General features: G+C 32.8%; 1 protein-coding gene across 1 annotated transcript; it reads right to left on the reverse strand.

Moving 5' to 3' along the window:
* Positions 1 to 251: 251 nt before the first annotated feature.
* LOC141289263 (H(+)/Cl(-) exchange transporter 5-like) lies at positions 252 to 17893 on the reverse strand. Its single transcript, XM_073821357.1, has 11 exons — positions 17718 to 17893; positions 15133 to 15284; positions 14927 to 15026; positions 11926 to 12236; positions 11629 to 11835; positions 10643 to 10723; positions 8039 to 8584; positions 5702 to 5888; positions 5213 to 5611; positions 4571 to 4787; positions 252 to 2057 (listed from the first exon to the last, which is right to left on the reverse strand). Exons 1-11 carry the CDS (start codon positions 17860 to 17862, stop codon positions 1967 to 1969), a joined length of 2436 nt encoding a protein of 811 aa, XP_073677458.1. The 5' UTR covers positions 17863 to 17893; the 3' UTR covers positions 252 to 1966.
* Positions 17894 to 27310: the final 9417 nt, after the last annotated feature.

A 27310-nucleotide genomic window follows, 5' to 3' on the forward strand; every position in this document is an offset into this window, starting at 1 on the left:
ATAAAATCAAATTATGAGAATGAAGTCAAAATGTTTTGAGAATAGTCTAAATTTCAAGAAGAAAGTCAATATTTTGAGTATAAAATCGAAATTATTAGAATAAAGTCTAAATTTCAAGAATAAAGTCAAAATTATGAGAAGTGAAAAATGTTTTGAAAACAAGGTCTAAATTTCAAGAATAAATTCGTAATATTTTGAGAAAAAAGTAGAAATTTTGAGAATAAAGTTGAAATTACGAGAAAAGTAAAAATGTTTGAGTCTAAATTTCAAGAATAAAGTCTAAATATTTTGAGAAATTATGCGAATAAAGTAAAAATTGAGAATAAAGTCTAAATGTTTTGAGAATAAAGCCTAAATTTCGAGAATGAAGTCAAAATATTTTGAGAATAAAGTCAAAATTATGAGAAGTTAAAAATGTTTCGAAAACAAAGTCTAAATTTCAAGAATAAATTCGTAATATTTTGAGAAAAAAAGTAGAAATTTTGAGAATAAAGTCGACATTAAGAGAACAAAGTTAAAATGTTTAGAGAACAGTCTAAATTTCAAGAATAAAGTCAAAATATTTTGAGAAATTATGCGAATAAAGTAAAAATTGAGAATAAAGTCTAAATGTTTTAAGAATAAATCCTAAATTTCGAGAATAAAATCAAAATATTTTGAGAATAAAGTCAAAATTATTAGAAGTTAAAAATGTTCTGAAAACAAAGTTCAAATTTCAAGAATAAAGTCAAAATATTTTGAGAAAAAATTATGTGAAAAGTCAAAATTGAGAATTAAGTCAAAATATTTTGAGAATAAAGTCGAAATTTCAAAAATATATTGGAAATTGATGAAATTAGTTGAAATGTTTTAAAAATAAAGTTGAAATATTTTGAGAATAAAGTCGATGTTTAGAAAATAAAGCTAAATTTAAAAAATAAAGTACATTTTTTGAGAATAAAGTTGAAACGTTTTAAGAATAGTCTAAATTTCAATTAAGTCCAAATATTTTGAGAATAAAGTCGAAATGTTTTGAGAAAAGTCAATATTTTGAAAATAAAGTTAAATATCAAAAATAAAGTCAATATTTTGAGAATAAAGTGTAATATTATTTCACAATATTAGTGTCTTGCTATGTTTTTGATCAAATAAATGCAGCCTTGGTGAGCATAAGAGACTTATTTCAAAAACAAAAAAAATTTACTAACCCCAAAGCTTTGAACGGTAGTATAAAAATGAAGTTGTAATTTGAATCATGACTGATTACAAAGTCTTGAAATGTGTTACAGTCTTGAAAGATGAAATTAGCACACTGTAAAACCCGCAGACTCATAAAGCATACAAAAACTAAAGTATAACATTCGTCCCGAGAGCGTTTAGATGCTGGAATACTTGCAGGTGCTCATTTAAACAGAGCACAAATCAAAAAAAGACTAGAAATGTATATGAATGTGTAAACAACAAATAATGGATTCAACTTAAGATTAACATCCATTCCGTAGTGGAAGGCAGGAGAACTCTAGGGAAATATGCAATGCACATCTGTTACCGATTGCTTGTGACTTCCTCTGGACATACACAAGAATGTCTCTTAAAATCTGAAAGCTGAGAACATGTTTTGGGTTTGAGTAATAAGAACCAACAGAGGCCGGTTAGAAGAGTGACTATATTTAGATTTATGCTACAAAGTGTTATGCTTGTGATATGTTTTGATGCATTGATATGTTATGATAGGTTGACTACCTGCAAACACCAACACTTTTGCACTCAATCCCACCTTTAAGCTAGTTGCCAGAGTGCATAGAACGCTGCTGAAGGTCCTCCATCCTGCAGTTGTAGCGCCTGCGCTGAAGAGGCTCTACAAATGGATTCACAGTGTGAATGGATGCTAACCCAGTACTGACAGTTCTGTAGTGCAAATCATTTGGCCAGACTGGTGTTTTCTGCCCAGTGGGTGGTTTCAAACTGACTGTCAGTTTGGCACTCTTCAGTTGAAGAGAATAGAGTCAGGGTCTCGGTTGGCCATCTGGGCCATATGTTTTAGAATGTCCTTTTTGGTGATGATGCCTAGTAAACGCCTATAAAAAAAACAGGAATGAGAGAAATTATATTGAGCTTACGCAAGCATGTGATGTGCACGATGGTGTTTTAGTGCCTGGCAAAAATTGCAACATTAAAGTTGTAATATTTTAAGAATAACGTTGAAATATTTTTACTTTATTCTCTGAATATTATGACTTTAATCTCATAATTCTGGGACTTCTTTTATTATTTAACTTGGCACTAAAACGCCATCATACACAGAATTGAGAATAAAGTTTGTAACATTTCGACTTAAGCCCCTAATAAATAAATATTTTATTCTGGAAACATTTTGACTTTATTCTTGTAATATCGACTTTCAAAACGTTTCGAGAATAAAAGTGTTTTGAGAATTAAGTCGAAATGTTTCGAAAATAAAGTCAAAATGTTTTAGGAATAAAGTCACAGTGTTTCTAGGATAAAGCCAAAATTTTGAGAATAAAGTCAAAATATTTCAACAATAAAGTCAAAATTATGAGAATAAAGTTGAAATATTTAGAGAGCAAAGTCAAAATATTCATAGAATAAAGTTGAATTTTTTTCAAAAATAAAGTTGAAATTTTTTGAGAATAAAGTCAAAGTGTTTAAAGAATAAATTTGAAATTGAGAATAAAGTTGAAATTTTGAGGAAGTTGAAATTTTGAGAGTAAAGTCGAAATTACGAAAATAAAGTAGAAATGAGAATAAAGTAGAAAATTTGAGAATAAAGTCGAAATTACAAGAATAAAGTTGAAATTTTGAGAATAAAGTTGAAATTGAGAATAAAGTAGGAATATTTAGAGAATAAAGTCGAAATGTTTCGAGAATAAAGTCGAAATTTTGAGAATAAAGTCGAAGTGTTTCAAGAATAAAATTGAAATTATGAGCATAAAGACAAAATAATGAGAATAAAGACAAAATATTTAAAGAACAAAGTCAAAATATTTCGAGAAGTCAAAATATTGAGAAGTTTACATTTTTCGAGAATTAAGTCTAAATGTTTTGAGAACAAAGTCGAAATGTTCAGAGAATAAAGTCAAAATGTTTAGAGAATAAAATCGAAGTGTTTCAAGAATAAAGTCTAAATTACGAGAATAAAGACAAAATTATGAGAATAAAGTTAAAATATTTAGAGAATAAAGACAAAATTCTGAGAATAAATTTGATGTGTTTCAAAACTAAAGTCTAAATTACGAGAATAAAGACAAAATATTTAGAGAATAAAGAAAATATTTAGAGAATAAAGTCAAAATATTTAGAGAATAAAGAAAATATTTAGAGAATAAAGTCAAAATTCTGAGAATAAAATCGAAGTGTTTCAAGAATAAAGTCTAAATTACGAGAATAAAGACAAAATTATGAGAATAAAGTCTAAATTACGAGAATAAAGACAAAATATTTAGAGAATAAAGACAAAATTATGAGAATAAAGTCAAAATATTTAGAGAATAAAGTCAAAATTCTGAGAATAAAGTCGAAGTGTTCCAAAAATAAAGTCTAAATCACGAGAATAAAGACAAAATTATGAGAATAAAGTTAAAATATTTCGAGAATAAAGTCAAAATTATGAGAATAAAGTCGAAGTGTTTCAAGAATAAAATTAAAATTACGAGCATAAAGACAAAATTATGAGAATAAAGTCTAAATTACGAGAATAAAGACAAAATATTTAGAGAATAAAGAAAATATTTAGAGAATAAAGAAAATATTTAGAGAATAAAGTCAAAATTCTGAGAATAAAATCGAAGTGTTTCAAGAATAAAGTCTAAATTACGAGAATAAAGACAAAATTATGACAATAAAGAAAATATTTAGAGAATAAAGAAAATATTTAGAGAATAAAATTGAAGTGTTTCAAGAATAAAGTCTAAATTACGAGAATAAAGACAATTCTGAGAATAAAGTTAAAATATTTCGAGAATAAAGTCAAAATTCTGAGAAAAAAGTCGAAGTGTTTCAAGAATAAAGTTAAAATTACGAGCATAAAGACAAAATATTTAGAGAATAAAGAAAATATTTAGAGAATTAAGACTAAATATTTAGAGAATAAAGTCAAAATATTTAGAGAATAATGATGAAGTGTTACAAGAATAAAGTCGAAATTACGAGAAAAAAAAGTTTAAATATTTAGAGAATGAAGTCGAAATATTCACATTATTATATATTATATATTAAATATTGTTTGTATTTCACTATAAAATTGACAGATTTTAAAAGCTGAGATTTGGGAATATCTCCCAGTGCTCCCAATCCACTCCATCTGTATGCGCAATAGGCTAGAATATACTCTCAGATTATTATAACTTTAATCTCATAATTGCTACGAATTAATTCTCGTAATTTTAACTTTATAGTCGAAACAATTCCACTTTATTCTCGAAATATTATGAATTTATTCTCGTAATCTTAGATATTTTTTTTTTTTACGTGGCACTAAAACGCCATTGTATGATGTGTAATATTTCTGGCACAGTGAATAATATTAGTTGAGAACTTTAAAACTGACAGGCTAAGCACACTAAGATTTTACCCGTTGTGAGTGACAAGACACTGGCGCAGGCCCAGCTTGCGGAAGATGTCCACCACGATGTCCATGGCAGTGTGGTCAGTAACTGTAAATGGGCTGAGATCCATGATACCACGAAGCTTCAAAGGAGGAGGGCTGCTGGGTGGCTGTGGAGGTGTGTATTCAGTGAAAAAGATTCGTGAGGCACTAACCACACCTTCCTGACGCTGGCGAGCATTTTCTGCAAGAGAAAAACAGAGAATAATAAGCTTTCTTATGACTATCCTACAGTATAAAACATTAAAAATCTTACTGTTCAAAAACTTTTGACTGGTAGTGTAATTGTAACATTATCATTATAAAAACTTAATTGAGTGTAATTTAAGTGTTTGTATACAAATCATTTTAACCTTCAATAGCTTATTAGTTATTGAATATATTACTTAGTAATGTAGTACCAATTGACTCATGTATATTTTACAGCATTGGCTGAGTGATTTTTTCCCCCTGAGAAAATCTGGCATGTGCTGTACTGTACCTAATACATATCCAAAATAATCGAAATCGAATCACAAGCTTGTGAATCTGAATCGATTTGTGAAATTGGTGTCAAAGCCCTAAAGAGAGATGCACATAAAAAGTCCACCTAGAATTATAATCTCTTACCAATAGAGATGACCAGATCCCTGCGCTGCACAAAGCCCACAAGTCTCTGTGACTCGTGTGAGACCACCACAGGGAAACCGCTGTATGACGTTTCAGCAATGAGCGACTCCACTTCCTCCACGCTCATGCCATCTTGTGTGATCACGGAGAGCGGTGGGTCACTACGACGGGGTCGCATCACGTCCATGGCTAGCGTCTTGTGGCTGAACTCCTCCTTAGGCTCCAGGAAGGGGTAACCGTTGAGACGGATGTGAGCCTCATAAATACCTTCTCGACCCAGAGCATCTGCTACCCATTTACTAGTCATTGTGGCAGCCATGAGAGGCACAATGTATTCCAGGCCGCCCGTTAACTCAAACATAATGACCACCAGAGAGACTGTCATACGAGTTACACCGCCTATGGAAGAAAGACAGGACTGGATAAAAGTACCTAGATAAGCCACAAATAGCACATTTTTAAGAGAAGACTGTTTGAATGGACTCTTACCCAGACAGGCGGTAGCTCCCACCATAGCATAGAGGCCTGGGGTGATGCAGTCTGCTCCAGGTGAGCACCAGCCTCTAAAGATTACCCAGTCATGGTGGTAATATGCCAGCTGCTCCATACCCACACCAAGCAGCCTGCCTGCAATCGCTCCCACAGCCATACTGGGGATGAAGAGGCCAGAGGGAACCTGGAAAACAGGATACAACAGTATAGAAAATGTCCTATGAGAACAGTAAAAAGAAATTAAACACTGATAAAGAAATTGTGTCAAGAACTTCTAAAATAGAGAGAGGAATGGAAGAAAGTAAAACAGGATAGATGTAAGAAAGGATGGATGGATGGATGGATGGATGAATGAATAAATGAAGGAAGAATGATGCATGAAGAAAGTAAGGTAGAATGGAAAAAAGAACAGAAATAAAGAAATAGTTGGATGAAAAGAAGATAAAAGATGGGACAAAAGATGGATGGATGAATAATTGAATAAAAGAGAATGACTGGAAGGAAGAAATGGATGGATGGATGGATGGATGGATGGAAGGAAAGAAGGAAGAATGAAAAAACGAAAGACAGAAAGGAATGCATGAATGGTGGAAATTTTATTTGTCAATAAAGGCGAGTAGAGTTAAAAGATGGATGGAAGAAAAGATAGCATGAGTGGATGGATGGATGGAAGAAAGGAACAAAATTAATGAGATAGAAATGGAAGAAAGGATGGATGGGAAAAGGAATATATGATAGATGGCTGGAGGGATGAATGGACGGAATCAAGTAAGATAGAAAGGATGAATGAATGATTGGACGGCTTTATGAATGGAAAGAAGAATAAATAAAGGAAGAGGAGGATGAACAGATGAATACATGTAAGAAAGGAAGGATGATCATGTAAGAAAGATAGATGAATTGCTGGAAGACAAAAAAGGAAGGAAGGATAAGTGGATAGGGGAAAGAAAGAAAGATGGGTGGATGGAGAAAAAGAATAGATGGACGAAAAAAGGAATATATGATGGATGGGTGGAGGGATGAATGGATTGCTTCATGGATGGAAAGAAGGATGGAGGTATTGATAGATAAAGGAAGGGGGCGATAGATAAACAAGTGTATGAAAGAAAGAAAGGAAAGATGGGTGGATGGATAAGAAAAAAGGATTATATGATGGATGGATGGAGGGATAAATGATGGAATAAAGTAAGACAGAATGGATTAATGGCTTTATGGATGAAAAGAAGGATGAATGTATGTATGGATAGATGAAAGAAAGGGAGAATGGGTGGATAAAAAAAATCGAAGAAAGAAAGGAAGGATGGATGGAAAAGGAATTTATGATAAATCAATGGGTGGAGGGATCATAATAAGAAAGAATGGATGAATGGATCGATGGCTTTATGGATGGAAAGAAGGATGTAAGAATGGATGAATGAATGAATGAAGGGACAAAGAAATGCTACATTTGGAAATTTTATTTGACAATAAAAGTGAGTTGAGTTGAAAGATGGATGGATGGAAGAAAAGATAGCATGACTGGATGGATGGAGGAAAGGAACATCAAATGAATGAAAAGATAGAAATGCATTAATGAATAGAAAGAAATGTATGAATGGTAGAAATTTTGTTTAGCAATAGAAGTGAGTTGAGTTGAGTTGAAAGATGGAGGGAAGAAAAGATAAAATGGATGGATGAGTGGAAGAAAGGAACATAAAATTAATGGATACAAAGATATATGGAAGAAAGGATAGGAGGATTGATAGAAAAAGGAATATATTATAGATGGATGGGTAGAAGGATGAATAGATGGAAAAAAGAAACATGATAGATGGGTGGAGGAATGAATGGATGGGATAAAGTAAGATAGAATGGATCAATGACTTTATGGATGGAAAGAAGGATGGAAGTATGGATAGATGAAAGAAGGGAAGGATGGACAGATGAAGGAAGGGGAGGATGGATGGATAAACAAATGTAAGAAAGAAAAAAGAAAAGAAGGATGGATGGATGATGTAAAAAAGGATGGATGGATTTATAAAACAGAAAAGAAGGAAGGATGAGTGGATAGAGGAAAGAGAGACTAGATCAGAGGTCTCAAACTCAATTCCTGGAGGGCCGCAGCTCTGCAGAGTTTCGCTCTTATCAACTCCAACTCAACACCTGCTTGAAAGTAATCCTGAAGACATTGATTAGCTGGATCAGGTGTGTTTGATTAGGGTTGGAGCTAAACTGTGCAGAGCTGTGGCCCTCCAGAAATTGAGTTTGAGACCAGTGGACTAGATGGATGGATAGACGGATGGTTGGTTGGATGGATGAAAAGAAAGATGGTAATATGGGGCTTTGACCCTGTACCTTCATGCCGAAGGTCACCACTGTGATGAGCATCTTGAAGACCAGGGCCAATGAGAGCTGCCACATGGCGGTGTAGACATCATGTCCTGCTGGCCTGTCAGGCAAAGAATCACTGCTGCTCTTGGTGACGCTCACATTGGCATAGTTACACAGCTGCGAGGAATCCAGCAGACCACAATCGTTGAACAGCTCAGAGATCAGCTCGCTGGTGCTCATCCGTGTGTAGCTGTTGGGGAACGCCAGCAGAGCCGTGACCGCCGTAACAACCAGTACCTCCAAAACAGGGTAGTGACCCAGCCTTGTAGTCTTACGCCGGCGACACCACGCAATGTTTGCACGGATGAAGAATGCTCCCCAGATTCCCCCGAAAATACCCAACAGGACAAAGGGTATGAGTTCCAGCAAATGCCAAGGAGAGTGGAACTCTACGTAGAAGAGCACCAGCCTGCTGTTACCAAACGGGTTGATGGACCGAAGAGTAAACGCTGCCACCAATGCAGCAAAGAAAGAGCGCCACAGCGTCTTCAGAGGGAAATAATAACTGACCTACAGGATGAAGTCAAAGTGATTTTAGTTATTAAAATGACTAGATAATGTAAAGAGTAGGCAAACATACAGTTGAGGTTCAAAAGTTTACATACACCTTGCAGAATCTGCAAAATAATTATTTTACCAAAATAAGGGGGGGGAAATCATACAAAATGCATGCTATTTTTTTATTTAGTTCTGACCTGAACACAATATTTCACATAAAAGATGTTTACATATAGTACAAAAGAGAAAATAATAGCAGAATTTATAAAAATGACCCCGTTCAAAAGTTTACATATGCTTGATTCTTAATACAGTGTTGTTACTGTTTTTTTTAGAGATGGTTTTATAGAGTCCCTTGTTTGCACTGAACAGTTAAACTGCCTGCTGTTCCTCAGGGAAATAATTCAGGTCCCCAAAAATATTTTGTTTTTCAGCATTTTTGTGTATTTGAACCCTTTTCCAACAAAGACTGTATGATTTTGAAATCCATCTTTTCTCATACTAGCTGATGCTCCAAATGGAAAAATGATGCATTAAGAGCCAACAGCGGGCAGTTTAACTATTCAGGACAAACAAGGGACTCATTAACAACCATCACTAAATAAAAAAACACAGATGTGGATCATTCAGGTAAGAACACAGTATTAAAGGTCCCATATTGTACACATTTCTGGAGGTTTATTTTAGTTGTTGATGTCCTTAAGAATATATATTTGCGGTAAAAGTGCCCAAATCCATCTCAATATATTTTTACAGCTCCTTTTTTAGGAGCTCTGTCAAGAACAGGTCGATTTTGGCCCATCTAATTAATATTCATGAGCCTCTCTTATGATTGGCCTGTTGTTTTCTGAGGGACGCATAGCCAGGCCAACCACAAGTAACTACGGTCATGTATGCTGTAGCCTAGCCTGCTGATACTCAACAGGATATTTCAGAACGATTACTAATGTTTTTTTCTTTTTCAAACACCGAATGCAGAAGATACGTAACTTTTGCTTTAGTAAAGCCCTTTTCACAATGCGTGCTGATTCCGGAAAATTACGGGAATGAGCGCTATGTGCAAAAGCCAGAACCAAATGCCATAAAGGCAGTGTTGTAGTGATGATGCACATTAACCTGCGACTCTTCACGACGGAAAAAATACGTGCAAATTGGAATGAAGAAGCGATCAGGGAGCTCCTCACTATCAGCGCTGAAGCACAGATCGTTTATCAAGTTAGTTTAAGTTTAGTGAAATGTATGCGTCGCATTACATCTCACATCCAAACGTCACATGTCTTTATGGGTTGTGTGTAAAGCACGCACAGATTCCAGAAAACAACCGTGAATTAACCAAATTAAACAATTACGGAACAAATCATGGGACACATTATCCGTGTATTTTCCGGAATGGCTGTGTGGAAGAGGCTGAAGTTGACGTGCCACTGGTCTTTTATATTAACGTTGTTTAGAAGCCTGTGCAATGATGTAGTTTCCTGACATCCAACGACTGAACAGCGTTTTCTCGACTTGTTTTTGTGTTGTTGTTGCTTAGCAATAAAATGGATGCAATGTTCTCTGGGGGTTTGACAAAAGGATGGTGGGACGGTGGTTGGTGCTCGGGGTGGTGACTGAAGGCGGTGACTGAGTAGATCGGACGTCACATTTTTCCGGAAGTCACAGCGGCTCGTGAAAAGGAACAGCTACTTTAAGCAGGCTGTGTGCAGTTTACTGTGGATTGACTGTTTTGAAACTTATATGGTAGTTACGTAGCCCCTAGACCTTGGTTATCATGAAAAAAGCCAGGAAATTAGATTTTTTGATTTTGACAATTTGGGACCTTTAAGAATCAAGTGTATGTAAACTTTTGAACAGGGTCATTTTTATAAATTCAACTATTATTTTCTCTTGTAGACTATGTAAACATATGTGAAATATCTTATTCAGGTCAGTACTAAATAAAAAAAATACCATGCATTTTGTATGATCCCTTTTATTGTGGTAAAATAATTAACATTTTGCAGATTCTGCCAGATGTATGTAATCTTTTGACCTCAAATGTAAGTAATGTATGTTTAAGAGCATTCTTGCCTCTTCCAGACTGAACAGAACTCCACCAATTGGTGCACCAAAAGCTACTGACACACCAACAGCTGCGGCGGCAGACAACACCTAATCAACATACAAACAGAAGAAAGACAGAACTGAAACAACAGACCAAGCTTATCACACAAAAGGCTTGGATCAACAAATGTTAAAAAAAAAACAAAAAAAAACCATGATCTTATGTTTGGTCTCGTCTGCATGATGTCAATAAAAAACACTCTCCCAATGAGTAGGTTTTAAACATAAAACCACAAAAACAGGCTTGTCCTTAAGGAAAGCCGCAAAAATGTAACAATAAACGCTGCTGTATTTTTAGAAAGAGAGAGAGAGATGGGAGATAGAATTTAGTGCCTTGCTCCTTGCTCTTTTATATTCACCAAGGCTACATTTATTGAAAAAAACAAACAAACAGGAAAAACAGCAATAACATGAATATTATTATGATTTAAAGGGATAGTTCACCCTAAAATGAAAATTCTGTCATTAATGACTCACCCTCACGTCGTTCCAAACCTGTAAGACCTTCGTTCATCTTTAAAACAGAAATTAAGATATTTTGATGAAATCTGTGAGCTTTCTGAACCTGCATAGATAGTAACTCAACTGATGTTCAAGGTCCAGAAAAGTAGTACTCTTGTAATTGACACAGAAGAAAAGAAACTGTTGAATAAAGTCGTTGTTTTAGTTTTTTTTGCGCAGAAAATTATTCTCGGTGCTTTATAAAATTAAGGTTGAACCACTGATGTCACTTTATCGATGTCTTCTTTACTATCTTTCTGGGCCTTGAACGTGTTGCTGTCTACGCAGGGTTAGAAAGCTCTCAGATTTCATAAGAAATATCTTAATATGTGTTCCGAAGATGAACGAAGCTTACAGGTTTGGAATGACATGAGTTTGAGTAACTAATGACAAAAAAAGTTAATTTTTGGGTGAACTCCTTTAAATTAACTAAAATAATTTACTTATCATACCTCTCGTCTCTTTGCCTCATTCCTGCGGTACTTGGTGAACAGGTGGCACAAGATGTTGGCACAACAACAGGCCACATGGACCAGAGGCCCTTCTTTGCCCAGACTGAGTCCAGATGACACAGCCAGCACCAGGGTAATAGTTTTAATCATAAGAGTCCATTTACCCAGGTAGCCCCTGATGATAAACCCACTCAGGATGGTCTTGATCTAGAATGTCAAACAGGAATTGGGACATCTTAACATGTGTGTCAAAGCCTAGATTAAATATTATACTAGCAATAAAATTATTTTGCTTACCTCAGGTATTCCTGAGCCACAGGCATACGGGGCAAAGGCCCTGACTAAAGACACAGCCAGGAAGGAAAAAAGCAGTGCCCAGCACACATACATCAGGTAATTCATGATGTAGGCGAAAGGACCGTCATTAGTACCGACAATGAGCTCTGCCCAGCTTTTCCAGTTGGGGCATTTGTCTCTCTCCTGGAAGGTTGTCTCGTTGGAGTTCCAGCAGCAGTGCTCATGATTAAACCAGAAGCCATTCAAACACACTCCTTCCTTCAGATCTGTCATCCAATGGGCAGAGATGTCAATGCCACCAGCCAGGGCACCTGAAAATCATGGAGAAGCCAATGATATTTCATAGGAAATTCTAAGATCTTTTTAACTTGGTTCTTTATAATCACTATTCATGATACTCATGCTTTAAAGGAGAAGTTCTCTTTCAGAACAAAAATTTACAGGTAATTTACTCGTAACTTAAATTATGTTTTTTTGAGGTAAACATTTCAGGATTTCTCTTTATATAGTGGACTTCTATGGTGCCTGTGTGTTTAAACTTTCAAATGCAGTTTCAAAGGGCTCTACACGATCCCAGCCGAGGAATAAGGGTCTTCTCTGCCAAAACGATTGGTTGTTTTCAAAAACAATTTGACAATTTATATACTTTCAACTTATAACTTCAAATGCTCTGTGTGTACTCTGTGTATTCCGGTTCAAGAAAGTTAGGGTATGTTGAAAAAACAACCTATAGAATCTACTCAGTAAAATGAAGGTAACAATTTGCACTCAGTTTGTTTGGGTAGATTATATATGAGTAAAGAATACCTACATTTAACATCTATGACAAACTAAAAAATGTAGTTAAAGTCAGCAAAAAGCCCACTGTTAAATGAACTCTTCCGGGAGTTTATTCGAGTCCATACTTTAATAGTGTTAAAATGAACACTGAAGAATTGCTAAAGTTAATAAGGTAATTACGTGATTCATTGAGTGATGATTGACCATTATTGAAGACACCTAATGTTAATAAGCAGAATCACCAAAAAGAGAAAATCTAATTGTTCAAGTCACCATTATAGTGGTCAGTGTTTGCATTAGTTGAGCTTTTTAAAGGTTGTATCAGCGATTTCTAGCCTAAAACATAAAGTGTCAATTTCAGCTGACCTTTCTTCACGATCCGCTCGCTGCCTGCCCCATAAATTGTCTGTGAAAAAACCGTGTCTCTCTGGTCAGCCTAGGGTCCGAGATATGCCAAAAAAACAATCGGCACTACCAACCTTGTGGACTTTCGCTCCGCCTCCCTCACATCCCAGCACCAGTAGGAAAGTCCACAACACCAAACCCCTGACGCTGATTGGTTGGAACACTGTTTGTTTATTTGTGGAAAGGTTGGTAGTGCCGATTGTTTTTTTGGCATATCTCGGACCCTAGGCTGACCAGAGAGGCGCGGTTTTTTCACAGACAATTTATGGGGCAGGCAGCGAGCGGATCGTGAAGAAAGGTCAGCTGAAATTGACACTTTATGTTTTAGACTAGAAATCGCTGATACAACCTTTAATATTAGATTTAGTTTGGATGTTGTAATTGAGTTATAACAGCCAGACAAACCAGAGGAAAGGTGATTATGTGGTGTTAATTATTCTTTGACGTAATCATTATTTAGTGACCTGAATAACTGAGTTAGGTTTTCTTTATTGATTATGTCAACCCTGTGAACAATATAACATTTTGCATTATCAGTATAATCAGATGTTTTTAAGTAAAAAAAACAAAAACTTTAGTTTAGACACACAGACATCAAAAAACAGCGTGAGAATCACAACAGTGACCATCAAAAACGTATGTTGTAGCCATTCAAAATTCATCCATGACTCTCATCATGCATTGCAGCATGAATAAATTATGACCTGAATTGTCTTTGTAATTTATTTTAATTTTTACTGTTTTATCTGACTTTTTAGATGATTTTCCATGATTTTTAGAGTTGATCTGTTTTTGAATATGCTGTTTGTCACCATTATTGACATTAATATGCTGATTCCTGACTGTCTGTGTGTGCCTAAAAGAATAACTTTTGAAAGTCTTTTGATCAGAGGAGCTTGTAAGAAATCCATTCAAAAATGTATAGATAATACAGGCTTTTTTGCTGTGAAACCACAAGGCAGTTGTAATCAATAAATGGAATGTAACTCAGAGACTAGACTCTAAATGTTTTCAGTGGCTCAAATTATGTTTAATCACCACCGGATGATTTTGGCTCTTTTGCTTATCAGGCTGTTTTAAGTTCCAGCAGCTAAACAAAAATGTATACTAAAAAATTAAGGGTCAAGAGCCCAACTAATGCAAACACTGACCACTATAATGGTGACGTAAAAAATTTGATTTCTCCTTTAGGTGATTCTGCTTATTAACATCAGGTGTCTTCAATAATAGTCAACCATCACCCATTGAATCGCTTTATTACCTCATTAACTTTAACAATGCTTCAGTGTTCATTTTAACACTCTCGAGTATGGGCTCAAATTAACTCCAGAAGAGTTCATTTAACACTGGGCTTTTAGCTGTGTAGACGTTACCTACATTTTTAGTTTGTCATAGCAGTTAAATTTAGGTATTCTTTACTCAAAAGTATACCATAGAATTTACCCAAACAAACTGAGTGCAAATTGTGATGTTACACAGTACACACAGAGCTAGACAAGATGAGCATTTGAGGTTAAAAAGTATATAAATTGCTTTTTTTTTAGAAAATAACCAATCACTTTGCTAGATAAGACCCTTCTTCTTCATCTGGGATTGTTAAGAGCCCTTTGAAGCTACATTTGAAAGTTCAAAATCGCAGGCACTATAGAAGTCCACTATATGGAGAGAAATCCTGACGTGTTTTCCTCAAAAAACAATTTCATTACGACTGAAGAAAGAAAGACATGATCTTGGATGACAAGGGGGTGTGTAAATTATTTGTACATTTTTGTTCTGGAAGTGAACTTCTCCTTCAATGCTATAGAAACAAACCAACCTGACATCAGTCCCACAAGCAGCATGAGAAGCCAGCCAGAGAAGGCATCACTGATACTCTTCATCAGAGCCCAGGCTGACTCTTTACTTTTGGTAGCAATCTAACATGAAAGATCACAAAGCTGAAGTGAATTTTACCACATGCATGATTCATTTCTTTCTGAGAATAGAAGATGTTTAAAACTCAACAAGATTAAATCTTATCACCTCTCGGTGACGATCTCTGTCTTTAGACTTTTCCCGGACCCAGTCGATGGTGTTGAAGTCTTCATATGTGCCGACCCCAGGCACTGGCTCATCTAGTAAATCCATCAGTTTAGGAACCCCATTAGGCCCATCACCAACTCCATATGAACCACCTGCAGAGATAAGAAAAAGAGATATATAGGTCAAAATTACTAAATAAATAACCGGATGTGACAGTTAAAGGCCTTAGGAGGAATCCCAAAATGATCACAAGAGCCGTTTTTTTCACTGACAGGATGTCGGGGGCCAATCTGGTACCGTTTCCACGAAAAAGGCCAGAGGGGCCAGAAGACCTGAATTTGAACTAGTCTTTTAAACTTGCTTTACTTGAAGTAGGAACAACTAATGTCCGAAGTCAAAGGTGGGATAACGTCATCAGAATCTACCAAAAATCAACTACCGTTCAGAAGATTGAAGTCAGTAACTGTTTTCTTATGTTCAGCAAGGCTGCAATTATTTTTAATTTTCATTACCAGTCAAAAGTTTTTGAACAGTCTGTTCTGCTCACTAAACCTGCATTTATTTAATCCAAAGTCCAATAAATCCAATAAATAAAATAAAATACAAATTAAAAAAGTTAAATTTGGAACCATTTAAAACAGTAGTAGAATTTTTCAGGTTTCTTTGTTGAATAGAAAGTTGAGAAGAACAGTATTTATCTAAAATAGAAATCTTATGTAACATTTTAAATGTCTTTATCAAAACTTAAAAAAAAAAAAAATTGAAATCATCCTTGCTAAATAAAAGTATAATAATAACAACAATACATAAACTATACTAACTCCAAGCTTTTAAATGGTGTAGTATATAATGTTACAAAAGCTTTTTATTTCAGATAAATGCTGATCTTTGGATCTTTCTATTTATCAAAGAATCCTGAAAAAATTTACTCAACTGTTTGAAATATTGATAATAACAATAAAAAATGTTTCTTGAACAGCAAATCAGCATATTAGATTGACTTCTGAAGGATCATGTGACATTGAAGAATGGAATAATGATGCTGAAAATTCAGCTTTGATCACAGGAATAAATTACATTTTAAAATATGAGAAAACAGTTATTTTAAATAGTAAAAATATTTCAATTGTACTGTTTTTGCTGTACTTTGGATCAAATAAATGCAGGCTTGGTGAGCAGAAGAGGCTTCTTTAAAAAAAAATCTTACTGTTAAAAACTTTTGACTGGTAGTGTACAGTAAAAACATAATATTATAAAATATAATTTCAATTTAAAATAACCGTTTTATATTTTAATATATTCTAAAATGTTATTTATTGCTGTGATGGTTTATATTCCAATGAATTCCAAAGCTGAATTTATGTCATCATTAAGTCTTTAGTGTCACATTAGTGTCAGAATATACTCATTTGGTGCTTAAAAAACATTATTATTATCGATTTTTAAAACAGCTGAGCTGCTTTTTGTGGAAACTGGAAACTATAATATATTTGTTTTCAGAATTCTTTGATAAACAGAACGTTCAAAAGAATCATTTATTTGAAATGCTAAATGTCTTTGCTGTCACTTTCGATGAATTTTGCTGAATTATTTATTTATATAAAATTGAACAATAGTGTTTTAATATGTATGTACACTCCATTCACTTTATTTTAGCTGTATATATTAATAAATAAGGTTATTTATTTTCTATTAATTATTAATATTACTACTATTAAATATATTAAATATGAAGCATTATATAATCACATTTTAATTCAGCATATATACTTGTCTGCTTATAGTGAAAAGGGGATAAAGGTTGTCACATTACATTTATTGTAGCGCACATTCCTGTTCCAGTGTTCACAGTTCTTCACATGACTTTCATAGAATGAGTTTACTAGTACAAAGAACAGGAAACACATTACACCACAAAAAACAGCAATAAAACTAGCTGTGGTTAATAATTATCAATCTTCTAGAAACCAGTCTTAATTACATATTAATTACTATGCCGTATAGTGTTCCTATGATTCAAAGCATACAACGTAAAAGTTGTTCATGGAAAAAAATACCACGAAATGTTTGTACTTAAGCAAAAAATAACTCACATACTGTATGCACACAGTAAACATCCTACAAAGCAACTGATATCAAACACTAAGGAAGTTCAAGGGAAACAGATGGATGTGAAAACCTGACACCGCTCAAAATATGAAACTAGCTACAATGGAAATAACTAGAGGGGATACTTTGATCTCATTGATAAAAGCATTTCGGCGAATACCAAAGTTGTGACCTCAGCGAATTCTCACCGCTATTTTCTCACAGACACACAAACACCAGAGAGCTATACATTACACATTTGCCCCCAAACCTATATCATATGATGAGAGAAAAGAAAAATACTATGGGAACCTTATGAATGACAATAAAAGAACACAAATGAATAAGGATAAAACTGGGTGGCAGCTACACTGGGGAAATAACACGACTTATATTGTCACCTCTCCACGTCACCATTGGGGCCATTTTCAATCCTCTTTGTTTCATCTCTCTATCTATAAATGCACCACATAGGTATGGAGAGTTTTAGTACTCACCTGAGCTATAGTCCCGGTCCAGAGGAGGCACGTCATCAGTGCTGGAGAAGTCCAGCGTGGCTCCTGCGATCTCCACCATGTCCTCATCGCTGGTCCCGCTCTGCAGGCTGTTGAAGCTCTCGCTGCAATAGCCTGTGTTGTCCATTTTTCCTCCAGAACGTGGAGGACATGGAAATGTCCTTTGACCAGAGCGTGAGAGACTCCATTTGAGTTAAAGCTTGACAGGATCCACCCAACTATTAATGTTTACCATGCACTTCTAGACTGAATAGTAACCTAGCTGTGATTTACAACATGGCTTCTTAATTGCATATATTATGATTCTTGATTACAAGTAATAAACACAACCAGTCAAAAGCTTTTGAACAGTAAGATTTTTTTTTTTTAATTCTCTTCTGCTTACTAAGCCTGCATTATTTTCATCCAAAATACAGCAAAAGCATTAACATTGTAAAATATTTTTACTATTTAAAATAACTGTTTTCTATTTTTATATATTTTAAAATGTCATTTATTCCGGTGATAAAAGCTAAATGTAAATAAAGTCTTCAGTGTCACATAATCCTTCAAAAACCATTCTAATATGTTGATCTGCTGTTCAAGACACATTTATTATTATTAATAAAAACCTTTTGTAACATTATACACTATACCAAAAGCAAAAGCTCAAAAGCTTGGAGTTATATATACACACACAGTCAAGCCCAAAATTATTCATACCCCTGGCAAATTCTGACTTAAAGTTACTTTTATTCAACCAGCAATTTTTTTTTTGACTGGAAATGACACAGGCTTCTCCCAAAAGACAATGAGATGATGTACAAGAGGCATCATTGTGGAAAAAAATAGTGCCATGTCCAAAATTATTCATACCCTTCTCAATAATCAATAGAAAAGCTTTATTGGCTATTACACCAATCAAATGCTTCCTATAATTGCTGACCAGCTTTTTGGACTCTGGCTGGGCCACTGCAAAACGTTAATGTTTTTGTCTGCAACCATTTCTTCACCACTTTTGTTGTGCTGAAATGTCCACTGGTGCCCAAGGCCAAGTTTCTCTGCAGACTGCCTGATGTTGATGTTGAGAATTTTGATGTATTGCTCCTTTTTCATGGTGCCTTTTACTGTGATTAGGTTCCCTGGTCCACCGGCTGAAAAACACCCCTGAAACATTAGGTTCCCATCACCATGTTTGACAGTGGGGATGGTGTTCTTAGGGTTGAAGCCTTCTCCTTTTTTTACGGCAAATGAAGGCTATATCATTGTGGCCAAACAATTCAATTTTTGTTTCATCTGACCATAAAACAGAAGACCAGAAGTCTTCTTCTTTGTCCAGATGAGCATTTGCAAAGGCCAAGATCATCTTATTATCTTTTGGGAGAAGCCTGTGTGATTTCCGGTCAAAAAAAAAAAAAACTTGATGGTTAAATAAAAGTGACTTTAAGTCAGAATTTGGCAGGGGTATGAATAATTTTGGGCTTGACTGTATATGTGGAAAGAAATTATAGAAATGAATACTAAATAAATGAAATTAAGACATTTATAATGTTACAAAAGATTTCTATTTCAGGAAAAATGCTGTTCTTCTGAACTTTCTATTCATTAAAGAAACCTGTAAAAATTCCACTCAGCTGTTTTCAACATAATAATAATACATGTTTTTGAGCAGCATTTTTTTTTGATGGATCATGTGACTGGAGTAATGATGCTAAAAATTCAGCTTTGAAGTCACATGAATAAATTACTTACTAAATATAGTCCAATAGAAAGCAGTTATTTTAAATAGTACAAATATTTCAAAATATTACTGTTTTTGAAGACTTTTTACTGTTTTTTTTTTTTTTTTTTTAGAAGAGACTTCTTTAAAAAAAACATTAAAAATCATACTGTTCAAAAACTTTTGACTGGTGATGTAAAGTAGATAAACTTTAAATACAGCATTTACAACAGTGATAATCTGAATTTATTATTCATAGTAAGAATGTAATATTAACAGCAGAAAAATAATTTTAAATCATCACTACAAACTTTCCTTAGTGTTCTAAGGTTTTTTTTAAATCATTGTTTTTAAAGATTTACAAATACAGCTAAAAAAGGAAAATTAGGATTATAAAATAATATTAAAAATAAACAAATAAATAAACAAAAACTAAATAAATGCAATTAAATGAACACACTGGAATGTTTACATACAAAATATTTTAGAAATCTCTTTTTTTTATTTAAATTAAATTGTTTAGTCTATAGGTATTGCTAAAGACAAAAAACAAAAACTTATTTCCCCTCATATTTAGATTTATTTAGTCTACTATTTTTAACTAATAAAAAGAAGCAGACTGGATTAAAGGTTTACCATCTGAGTTACTAAACCAAAGCTAATGACATCAGCAAACTTCAGATATGGGTCATTTTAGCTTAGCCAATTAGCAAAAATTATGAGATATATATCATTGACTGCGGTAAAATTGCGTAGAAAATCGCCTATAACACTTTTCCTAATCTGCTTCAAACTGTCAGCGATAAAGAACTATTATGACAAATTCACAAAAATACTCATGGGGCTGGTTAGCAGGATAGCTAAAGGGTTGCTGGCTAACCAGCTGTAATTTTCATAAACTTAAGAGCCGTTGCTGAATGGCATCAAGTGGAACTGTTTTAAAACATATCTATAATATACCTTGCCATACATAGACTTGAATTGCTCAGATTAAAGTGAAACTAGTCAACACTTACCTTGTTTGCTATGTTGTGTCACTCAAACGCCGACGCCAATGACGTATAATCTCTGGAAGACATGTATAGTCGAGTGCCGATACACAAGACTTCAGTATTCGATTGAGAATGTCTCTTAATCACAGTTGGTATGTGTGGTATTGTATTTAACTGCCTTAACCTCCTAAGACCCGAGCTTTGGTTTGGCTTGCATTTTAGATTTCTTCTAGCTATTTAGGGTTAGGAGGAATTAATAAATATAATAACCAGATATTATCTTTGAACATGATGCTCTTTTTGAAAAAAAAAATGAGGTCCACATATGGACACTCAGCCTGTATCCACAGAAAAAAAATCAAGACACCATTGTGTAACAAAGTGCTAATCTCTTTTATTTACAGCCTGAGAAATCTGATTTACAGCCTGAATATTTTTATTGTTACTGTTGCATATATAGCTCAACTTCTTCAAATTCTTCCCAAACTACGTTTTCACTGTTAATTTTTTTTGCTAACATTTTCACATTTTCAACAAATAAAAATAAATTTGTTTATCACACATGCAATGTCAATTCATACTGTTGTAAACTACTGTAAATTGATGTTTTCAAACAAATTCTTCCCAAACCAGGCTTTTACATTTTTTTTCATTTTCATTACATTTTTAACAAATAAAAATCAATGTAAAGTTATTTATCATGCATGCAAAGGGAGATTATACTGCTGTAATCTATTGTAAATTGATGTTTTCTATCTATCCATCTATCTATTACTAACGTTTTTACATTTTCAACAAATTAAAATCAATGCAAAGTTATTTTTCACACATGCAATATCAATTTACACTGTTGTAAACAAATGAAAATTTAGTTTTTTTTAACATATTCTTCCCAAACTACATTTTTTAACTTTTTACTTATTAAAGTAATACAAATTATTGTAAAGTAATTTATCACACATGCAATGTCAATTTATACTGTTAAAAACTATTGTACATTGATGTTTTCTAACAATTTCTTCCCAAACCACATTTTTTGCAAACATTTTTTACATTTTCAACAAATAAAAATCAATGTTAAGTTATCACACATGCAATGTCAATTTACACTGTTGTAAACTACTGTAAATTGATGTTTTCTAAAAAATTCTTTTCAAATTACGTTTTTACAGTTATATTTTTTGTTAACATTTTTACATTTTCAACTAAGTCCACATGTGTACATCAAGTTTAGCGGCATAATAAATCTTTACTGTTACAAAAAATTGTCAAATTAGCATGCCATATTAATCATACAACACTATTATGCGCAACTTAACAAGAATCAACAATTACACTTCTGATACCTTTACATTCAACCATAAACTTATATATTACATATAAAGATATGCTTTGATATTTTTATGTTTTTCATGTTTTTGTATGTTTTTTTTTTTAAATAAGTCTGCATTTATTCGATCCAAAGTCCAGCAAAAACAGTACAATTCTAAAATATTTTTACTATTTAAAATACTGTTTTATATTTGAATGCATTTCAAAATTTAATTTATTCTTGTGATTTCAAAGCTGAATTTTCAGCATCATTCAAGTCACATGATCTTTCAGAATAAGATCTTTTCTCATAATAACGAGATCTTTTCTCATAACAACGAGATCTTTTTTCGTAATAACGAGATCTTTTCTCGTAAAAATTAGATCTTTTCTCGTAAAAAACCTAAAAAATCTTTTCTCCTTAAAACATTGTCTTTGTAATTGTAATAATGAGATCTTTTTTCGTTAAAACGACATCTTTTCTCGTAATGAGATATTTTCTCGTTAAAACGAGATCTTTTCTCATTAAAACGAGATCTTTTCTCATAATAACAAGATAACGAGATCTTTTCTCATTATAACGACATCTTTTCTCGTAATAACGACATCTTTTCTTGAAATAACGACATCTTTTCTCATTATAACAACATCTTTTCTTGTAATAATAAGATCTTTTCTCGTTAAAACTACATAATTATCTCGTAATAACGACATCTTTTCTCGTAATATCGAGATCTTTATCATAATGAGATCTTTTCTCATTAAAACGAGATCTTTTCTCGTAATAACATATTTTCTCATTAAAACAACATCTTTTCTCTTAATAACAACATCTTTTCTCAATAAAACAACATCTTTTCTCGTAATAACGACATCTTTTCTCGTAATAACGAGATCTTTTCTCATTAAAACGATATCTTTTCTCGTAATAACGACATCTTTTCTTGTAATAACGAGATCTTTTCTCATAATGAGTTCTTTTCTCATTAAAACGAGATCTTTTCTCGTAATAACAACATCTTTTCTCATCAAAACAACATCTTTTCTCGTAATAACGACATCTTTTCTTGTAATAACGAGATCTTTTCTTGTTAAAACGAGATCTTTTCTCGTTAAAACAACATCTTTTCTCATTAAAACGAGATCTTTTCTCGTAATAACAACATCTTTTCTCATTAAAACAACATCTTTTCTCGTAATAACGACATCTTTTCTTGTAATAACGAGATCTTTTCTCATTAAAACGAGATCTTTTCTCATAATAACGAGATCTTTTCTCGTTAAAACAACATCTTTTCTCATTAAAACGAGATCTTTTCTCATAATAACGAGATCTTTTCTCATAATAACAAGATCTTTTCTCATAATAACGAGATTTTTTCTCATTAAAACGACATCTTTCCTCATAATAACGAGATCTTTTCTCGTTAAAACATCTTTTTTCATAATGAGATCTTTTCTCATAATAACGAGATCTTTTCTCATAATAACGAGATCTTTTCTCATTAAAACATCTTTTTTCATAATAACGAGATCTTTTCTCATAATAACGAGATATTTTCTCATTAAAACGAGATCTTTTCTCATAATAACGAGATCTTTCCTCATTAAAACGAGATCTCTTCTCATTAAAACGAAATCTTTTCTCATTAAAACGAGATCTTTTCTCATAATAACGAGATCTTTTCTCATTAAAACGAGATCTTTTCTCATAATAACCAGATCTTTTCTCATTAAAACGAGATCTTTTCTCATAATAACCAGATCTTTTCTCATAATAACGAGATCTTTTCTCATTAAAACGACATCTTTTCTCGTAATTAATGACATCTTTTCTTGTAATAACGAGATCCTTTCTCGTAATAACGACATCTTTTCTTGTAATAACGAGATCTTTTCTCGTTAAAACTACATAATTATCTCGTAATAACGACATCTTTTCTCGTAATAACGACATCTTTTCTCATAAAAACTACATCTTTTCTCATTAAAACGACATCATTATCCCGATAAAACAGCATCTTTTCTCGTAAAAACTACATCTTTTCTCGTAAAAACTACTTCTTTTCTCGTAATAACGAGATGTTTACTTATTAAAACGACAAAAGCTTGGACTCAGTATATTTATTTTAAAGGAAAAAAATGATAAAAATTCATACTTTTAATTAGCAAGGACGCTCTAAATTAATCAAAAGTGTTGATAAAGACATCTATAATGTTACAAAGATTTCTATTTCAGACAAATACTGCTCTTTTGAATTTTCTGTTAATCAAAGAAACTTAAAAAAATCTACTCAGCTGTTTTCAACAAAATAATAATAAAAAAAATTTTGTTTGTTTTTTAACAGCAAATCGGAATACTAGAATGATTTCTGAAGTCATTTGACTGCAGTAATGACGCTAAAAATTCAGCTTTGAAATATATCCAAATAGAACAGTTATTTAAAATAGTAAAAATATTTCAAAATGTTACTGGTTTTGCTGTACTTTGGATCAAATAAATGCAAGCTTGGTAAGCAGAAAAGACTTAAGACATTAAAAATCTTACTGTTCAAAAACTTTTGACTGGTAGTGTACATTTTCATTTAACTGTAAATAACATGCAATTCTTATATTCATATATTCTTTGATTTGTTTAATAAGTACTCTCTTTATGCTAAAGTATGCTGCACTTCTTCTTTTTTTTTACAAGGGATGAAATTAAGAAAATTACACAAATCAAGAATTTAACCAACTGTGTTTAACAACATTTCACTAGGTCTTACAAAAGAGCATTAGAAAACAAAATAAGATCAAATAAACAGCTTTTATCGGTAGCAGCACGTCCTTTTACCAAACATTTACCCAAAAAGAAAAAAGCAGACTGAATGTTAGTTTGAAAGGATATTTTGTACCCACACTCATGCTATCAATGAGTGGCTCAATGCTGCCATCTATAGGTTTCAGTGCAGACAATTTGAGCCTACAGTACATGCTCGTGATCACGAAGTGTGATCACATTTGTTACCACAATTACGTGTTACTGAACTTTACGGACTTTGTGTTGTCCTGAACCCTATGGACTTTGTGTTGTCATGAACCGTATGGACTTTGTTTTGTCTCTTTAAATAGCATCAAAACTATTCCCTCAGAAAACATGAAATCATAAGTGTACATCGCAAGTGATAGCCCACAGATTTCCAAAACAAATATGTTTAGAACTTCCCAGTTTGTGCTGATTAAATACATAGATTGTGGGACTGGATCACACTGTTCTGTCATTTGGAGCACATGCTGAACTTTCACCGTTCGCCAGTGTGTGGACGCTCAGCTTGATGCATTTTAAACAAGTTTCAAAAATTCAGAAATTAATTTAGAGATAAATTTAAATTGTAGCTTATATGAACGTCCTATTGCTGTTCACGACCTATTTCAGTTCATTTTAAGTGGTTCTGCGTTGTGACATAAAAATTGCACAAGAACTACATGCATAATAATTAATTACAGATTCAAGACTAAGCGAAATACTGTTGCAGTCTCTGGTAAATTATTCTGACAGTGCAATGTTTTATATTCATACATTCCTTACATTAATTTTAATCATACTTGAAATTACTGATGCAACGGCATGCAAGATTCCTAGTATGAACAGGCCATATGTTATCTGGGTGAACTTGATGACCTATTGATTTAGAGAGATGAGAACATACTTTTTCATTTTAAAGTTATTTTAAAATTCTGAAAAAGAGATCAACATCTGTATTACCTGTTGACAAATAAGTTCCCCTGCAAAATCTCAGTATTAACTATTAAAATGATTGTCATTTTAACTTTGGAATATTAAAATAATATCAGTTAATGAAATATATGGGGTTATTTTTACAGTAAATTTAAGGTAAATCCATAAACTTAAAACATTTTTATCATATTTTTAATATGCCATTTTTACAGTTAATTTCTGATTTTTACAGATTTTAGAGGTTTAAGTAGTACGTTATTATTTTTTAACATTGTTCTGCATGTAATGTTTTCATTTTTATACTACAGTACCACCCACATTATGTATACTGTAAACTGTAATTTGTTACTCAGCTTTCATAATTTTTAAATTATTAATATTTACACTACCAGTCAAAGGTTTTTGAACAGTGAGATGTTTAATGTTTTTAAAGAAGTCTCTTCTGCTCACGAAGCCTGAATTTATTTGATCCAAAGTACAGTAAAAACAGCTACATTTTGTAATATTTTTACTATTTAAAATAACAGGTTTGTATTTGAGTATATTTTAAAATGTAATTTATTCCTGTGATTTCGAAGCTAATTTTTTAGCATCATTACAACATTAGACAACATGATCCTTCAGAAATCATTCTAATACTCTGATTTGCTGCTCAAAAAAATTAATAATTATTATTATGATAAAAACAGCTGAGTATATAGTATACTAACAGTTTTTTTGTTAAATAGAACAAGAGAAGATAAGAAGAATAGCATTAACAGTATCTGAAATAGAAACCTTTTGTAACATTAAAAAAATGTATTTAGAATCACTTTTTAACCCTTTAACTATTATTCCCATTTTTGAACAAAGACACACTTTCATAAACAAAAAAATGCACACTTTCATAAACAAAAACATTTTTTAATATGATTTTGATGTATAATATCCATGGTAATGCAATGTCTGATTTTAAAATGGCTTTCAAAGGATGAATTTTGAGATTTTTAGTTTTCAACTGATAACTAAAGCGCAAAAAAGTACTTTTGTGTCAAAGGTCAGAACTCCTGTTATGAGGTGCACTCTTGACATAAATTAATTACTTTTCCTACATAATTTGTAACACAAAATATGTTAAAACATATATTTAGGAGTCTTAGACCATTCCAACGATATATAATTTGTCATGATTAGATTAGGATTTATTAGTAATATGGTGAAGTAAACTTAGGCCACCCACTGAGGGGACAGGTGGCAGTTAAGGGGTTAAAGCATCCTTGCTAGAAAAAAAAAAAAAAAAAAAAAAACTTTTTGTTTCAGATAAATGCTGATCTTTGGATCTTTTTTACTTAACTGTTTTAAATATTGGTAATAATAATAATAATAATAAAAACTTTCTTGAACAGCAAATCAGCATATTTGAATGATTTCTGAAGGATCATGTGACATTTTAAAATATATTTAAACAGAAAACAGTTATTTTAAATTGTAAAAATATTACTGTTTTTGCTGTATTTTGGATCAAATAAATGCAGAGATTTCCTCAAACATTACAAAAACTTTTGACTGGCAGTGTATCTCTTTTTTAAATCAATTTATTAATTTATTTATCCAAAGGAGTCTATTCCCGATATAAAAATAGGCTACTGTAAATTTCTAAGAAATTTAGGGCAGCACTTCTGAGACTCTGTAATTTTCTACTCCCATCGATCCTAGAAACTAGACGACTACACATTAATGCCAGTCTAAGCTTACATAAACTCTCAAATATTTACTAAACACGTGATTTTATCTTGGCCATGACCTTGAGCAGAGTAAAAGAGCAGAAGAGAATGATAGACAGCGAGGGTGGGGAGGTAAGATCAATGCTGGAGGG

This window comes from Garra rufa, chromosome 17 (genome assembly GCF_049309525.1).
Source record: "Garra rufa chromosome 17, GarRuf1.0, whole genome shotgun sequence".
Lineage (NCBI taxonomy): Eukaryota > Metazoa > Chordata > Actinopteri > Cypriniformes > Cyprinidae > Garra > Garra rufa.

Coding starts and splice junctions, on each gene's coding strand:
- LOC141289263 (XM_073821357.1), bottom strand. CDS start 17,862: ATGGACAACACAGGCTATTGCAGCGAGAGCTTCAACAGCCTGCAGAGC. Junction 15,285..17,717: donor GGACCGGGACTATAGCTCAG/GTGAGTACTAAA, acceptor TTATCTCTGCAG/GTGGTTCATATGGAGTTGGT. Junction 2,058..4,570: donor TGTCTTGTCACTCACAACGG/GTAAAATCTTAG, acceptor TTTTTTTTATAG/GCGTTTACTAGGCATCATCA.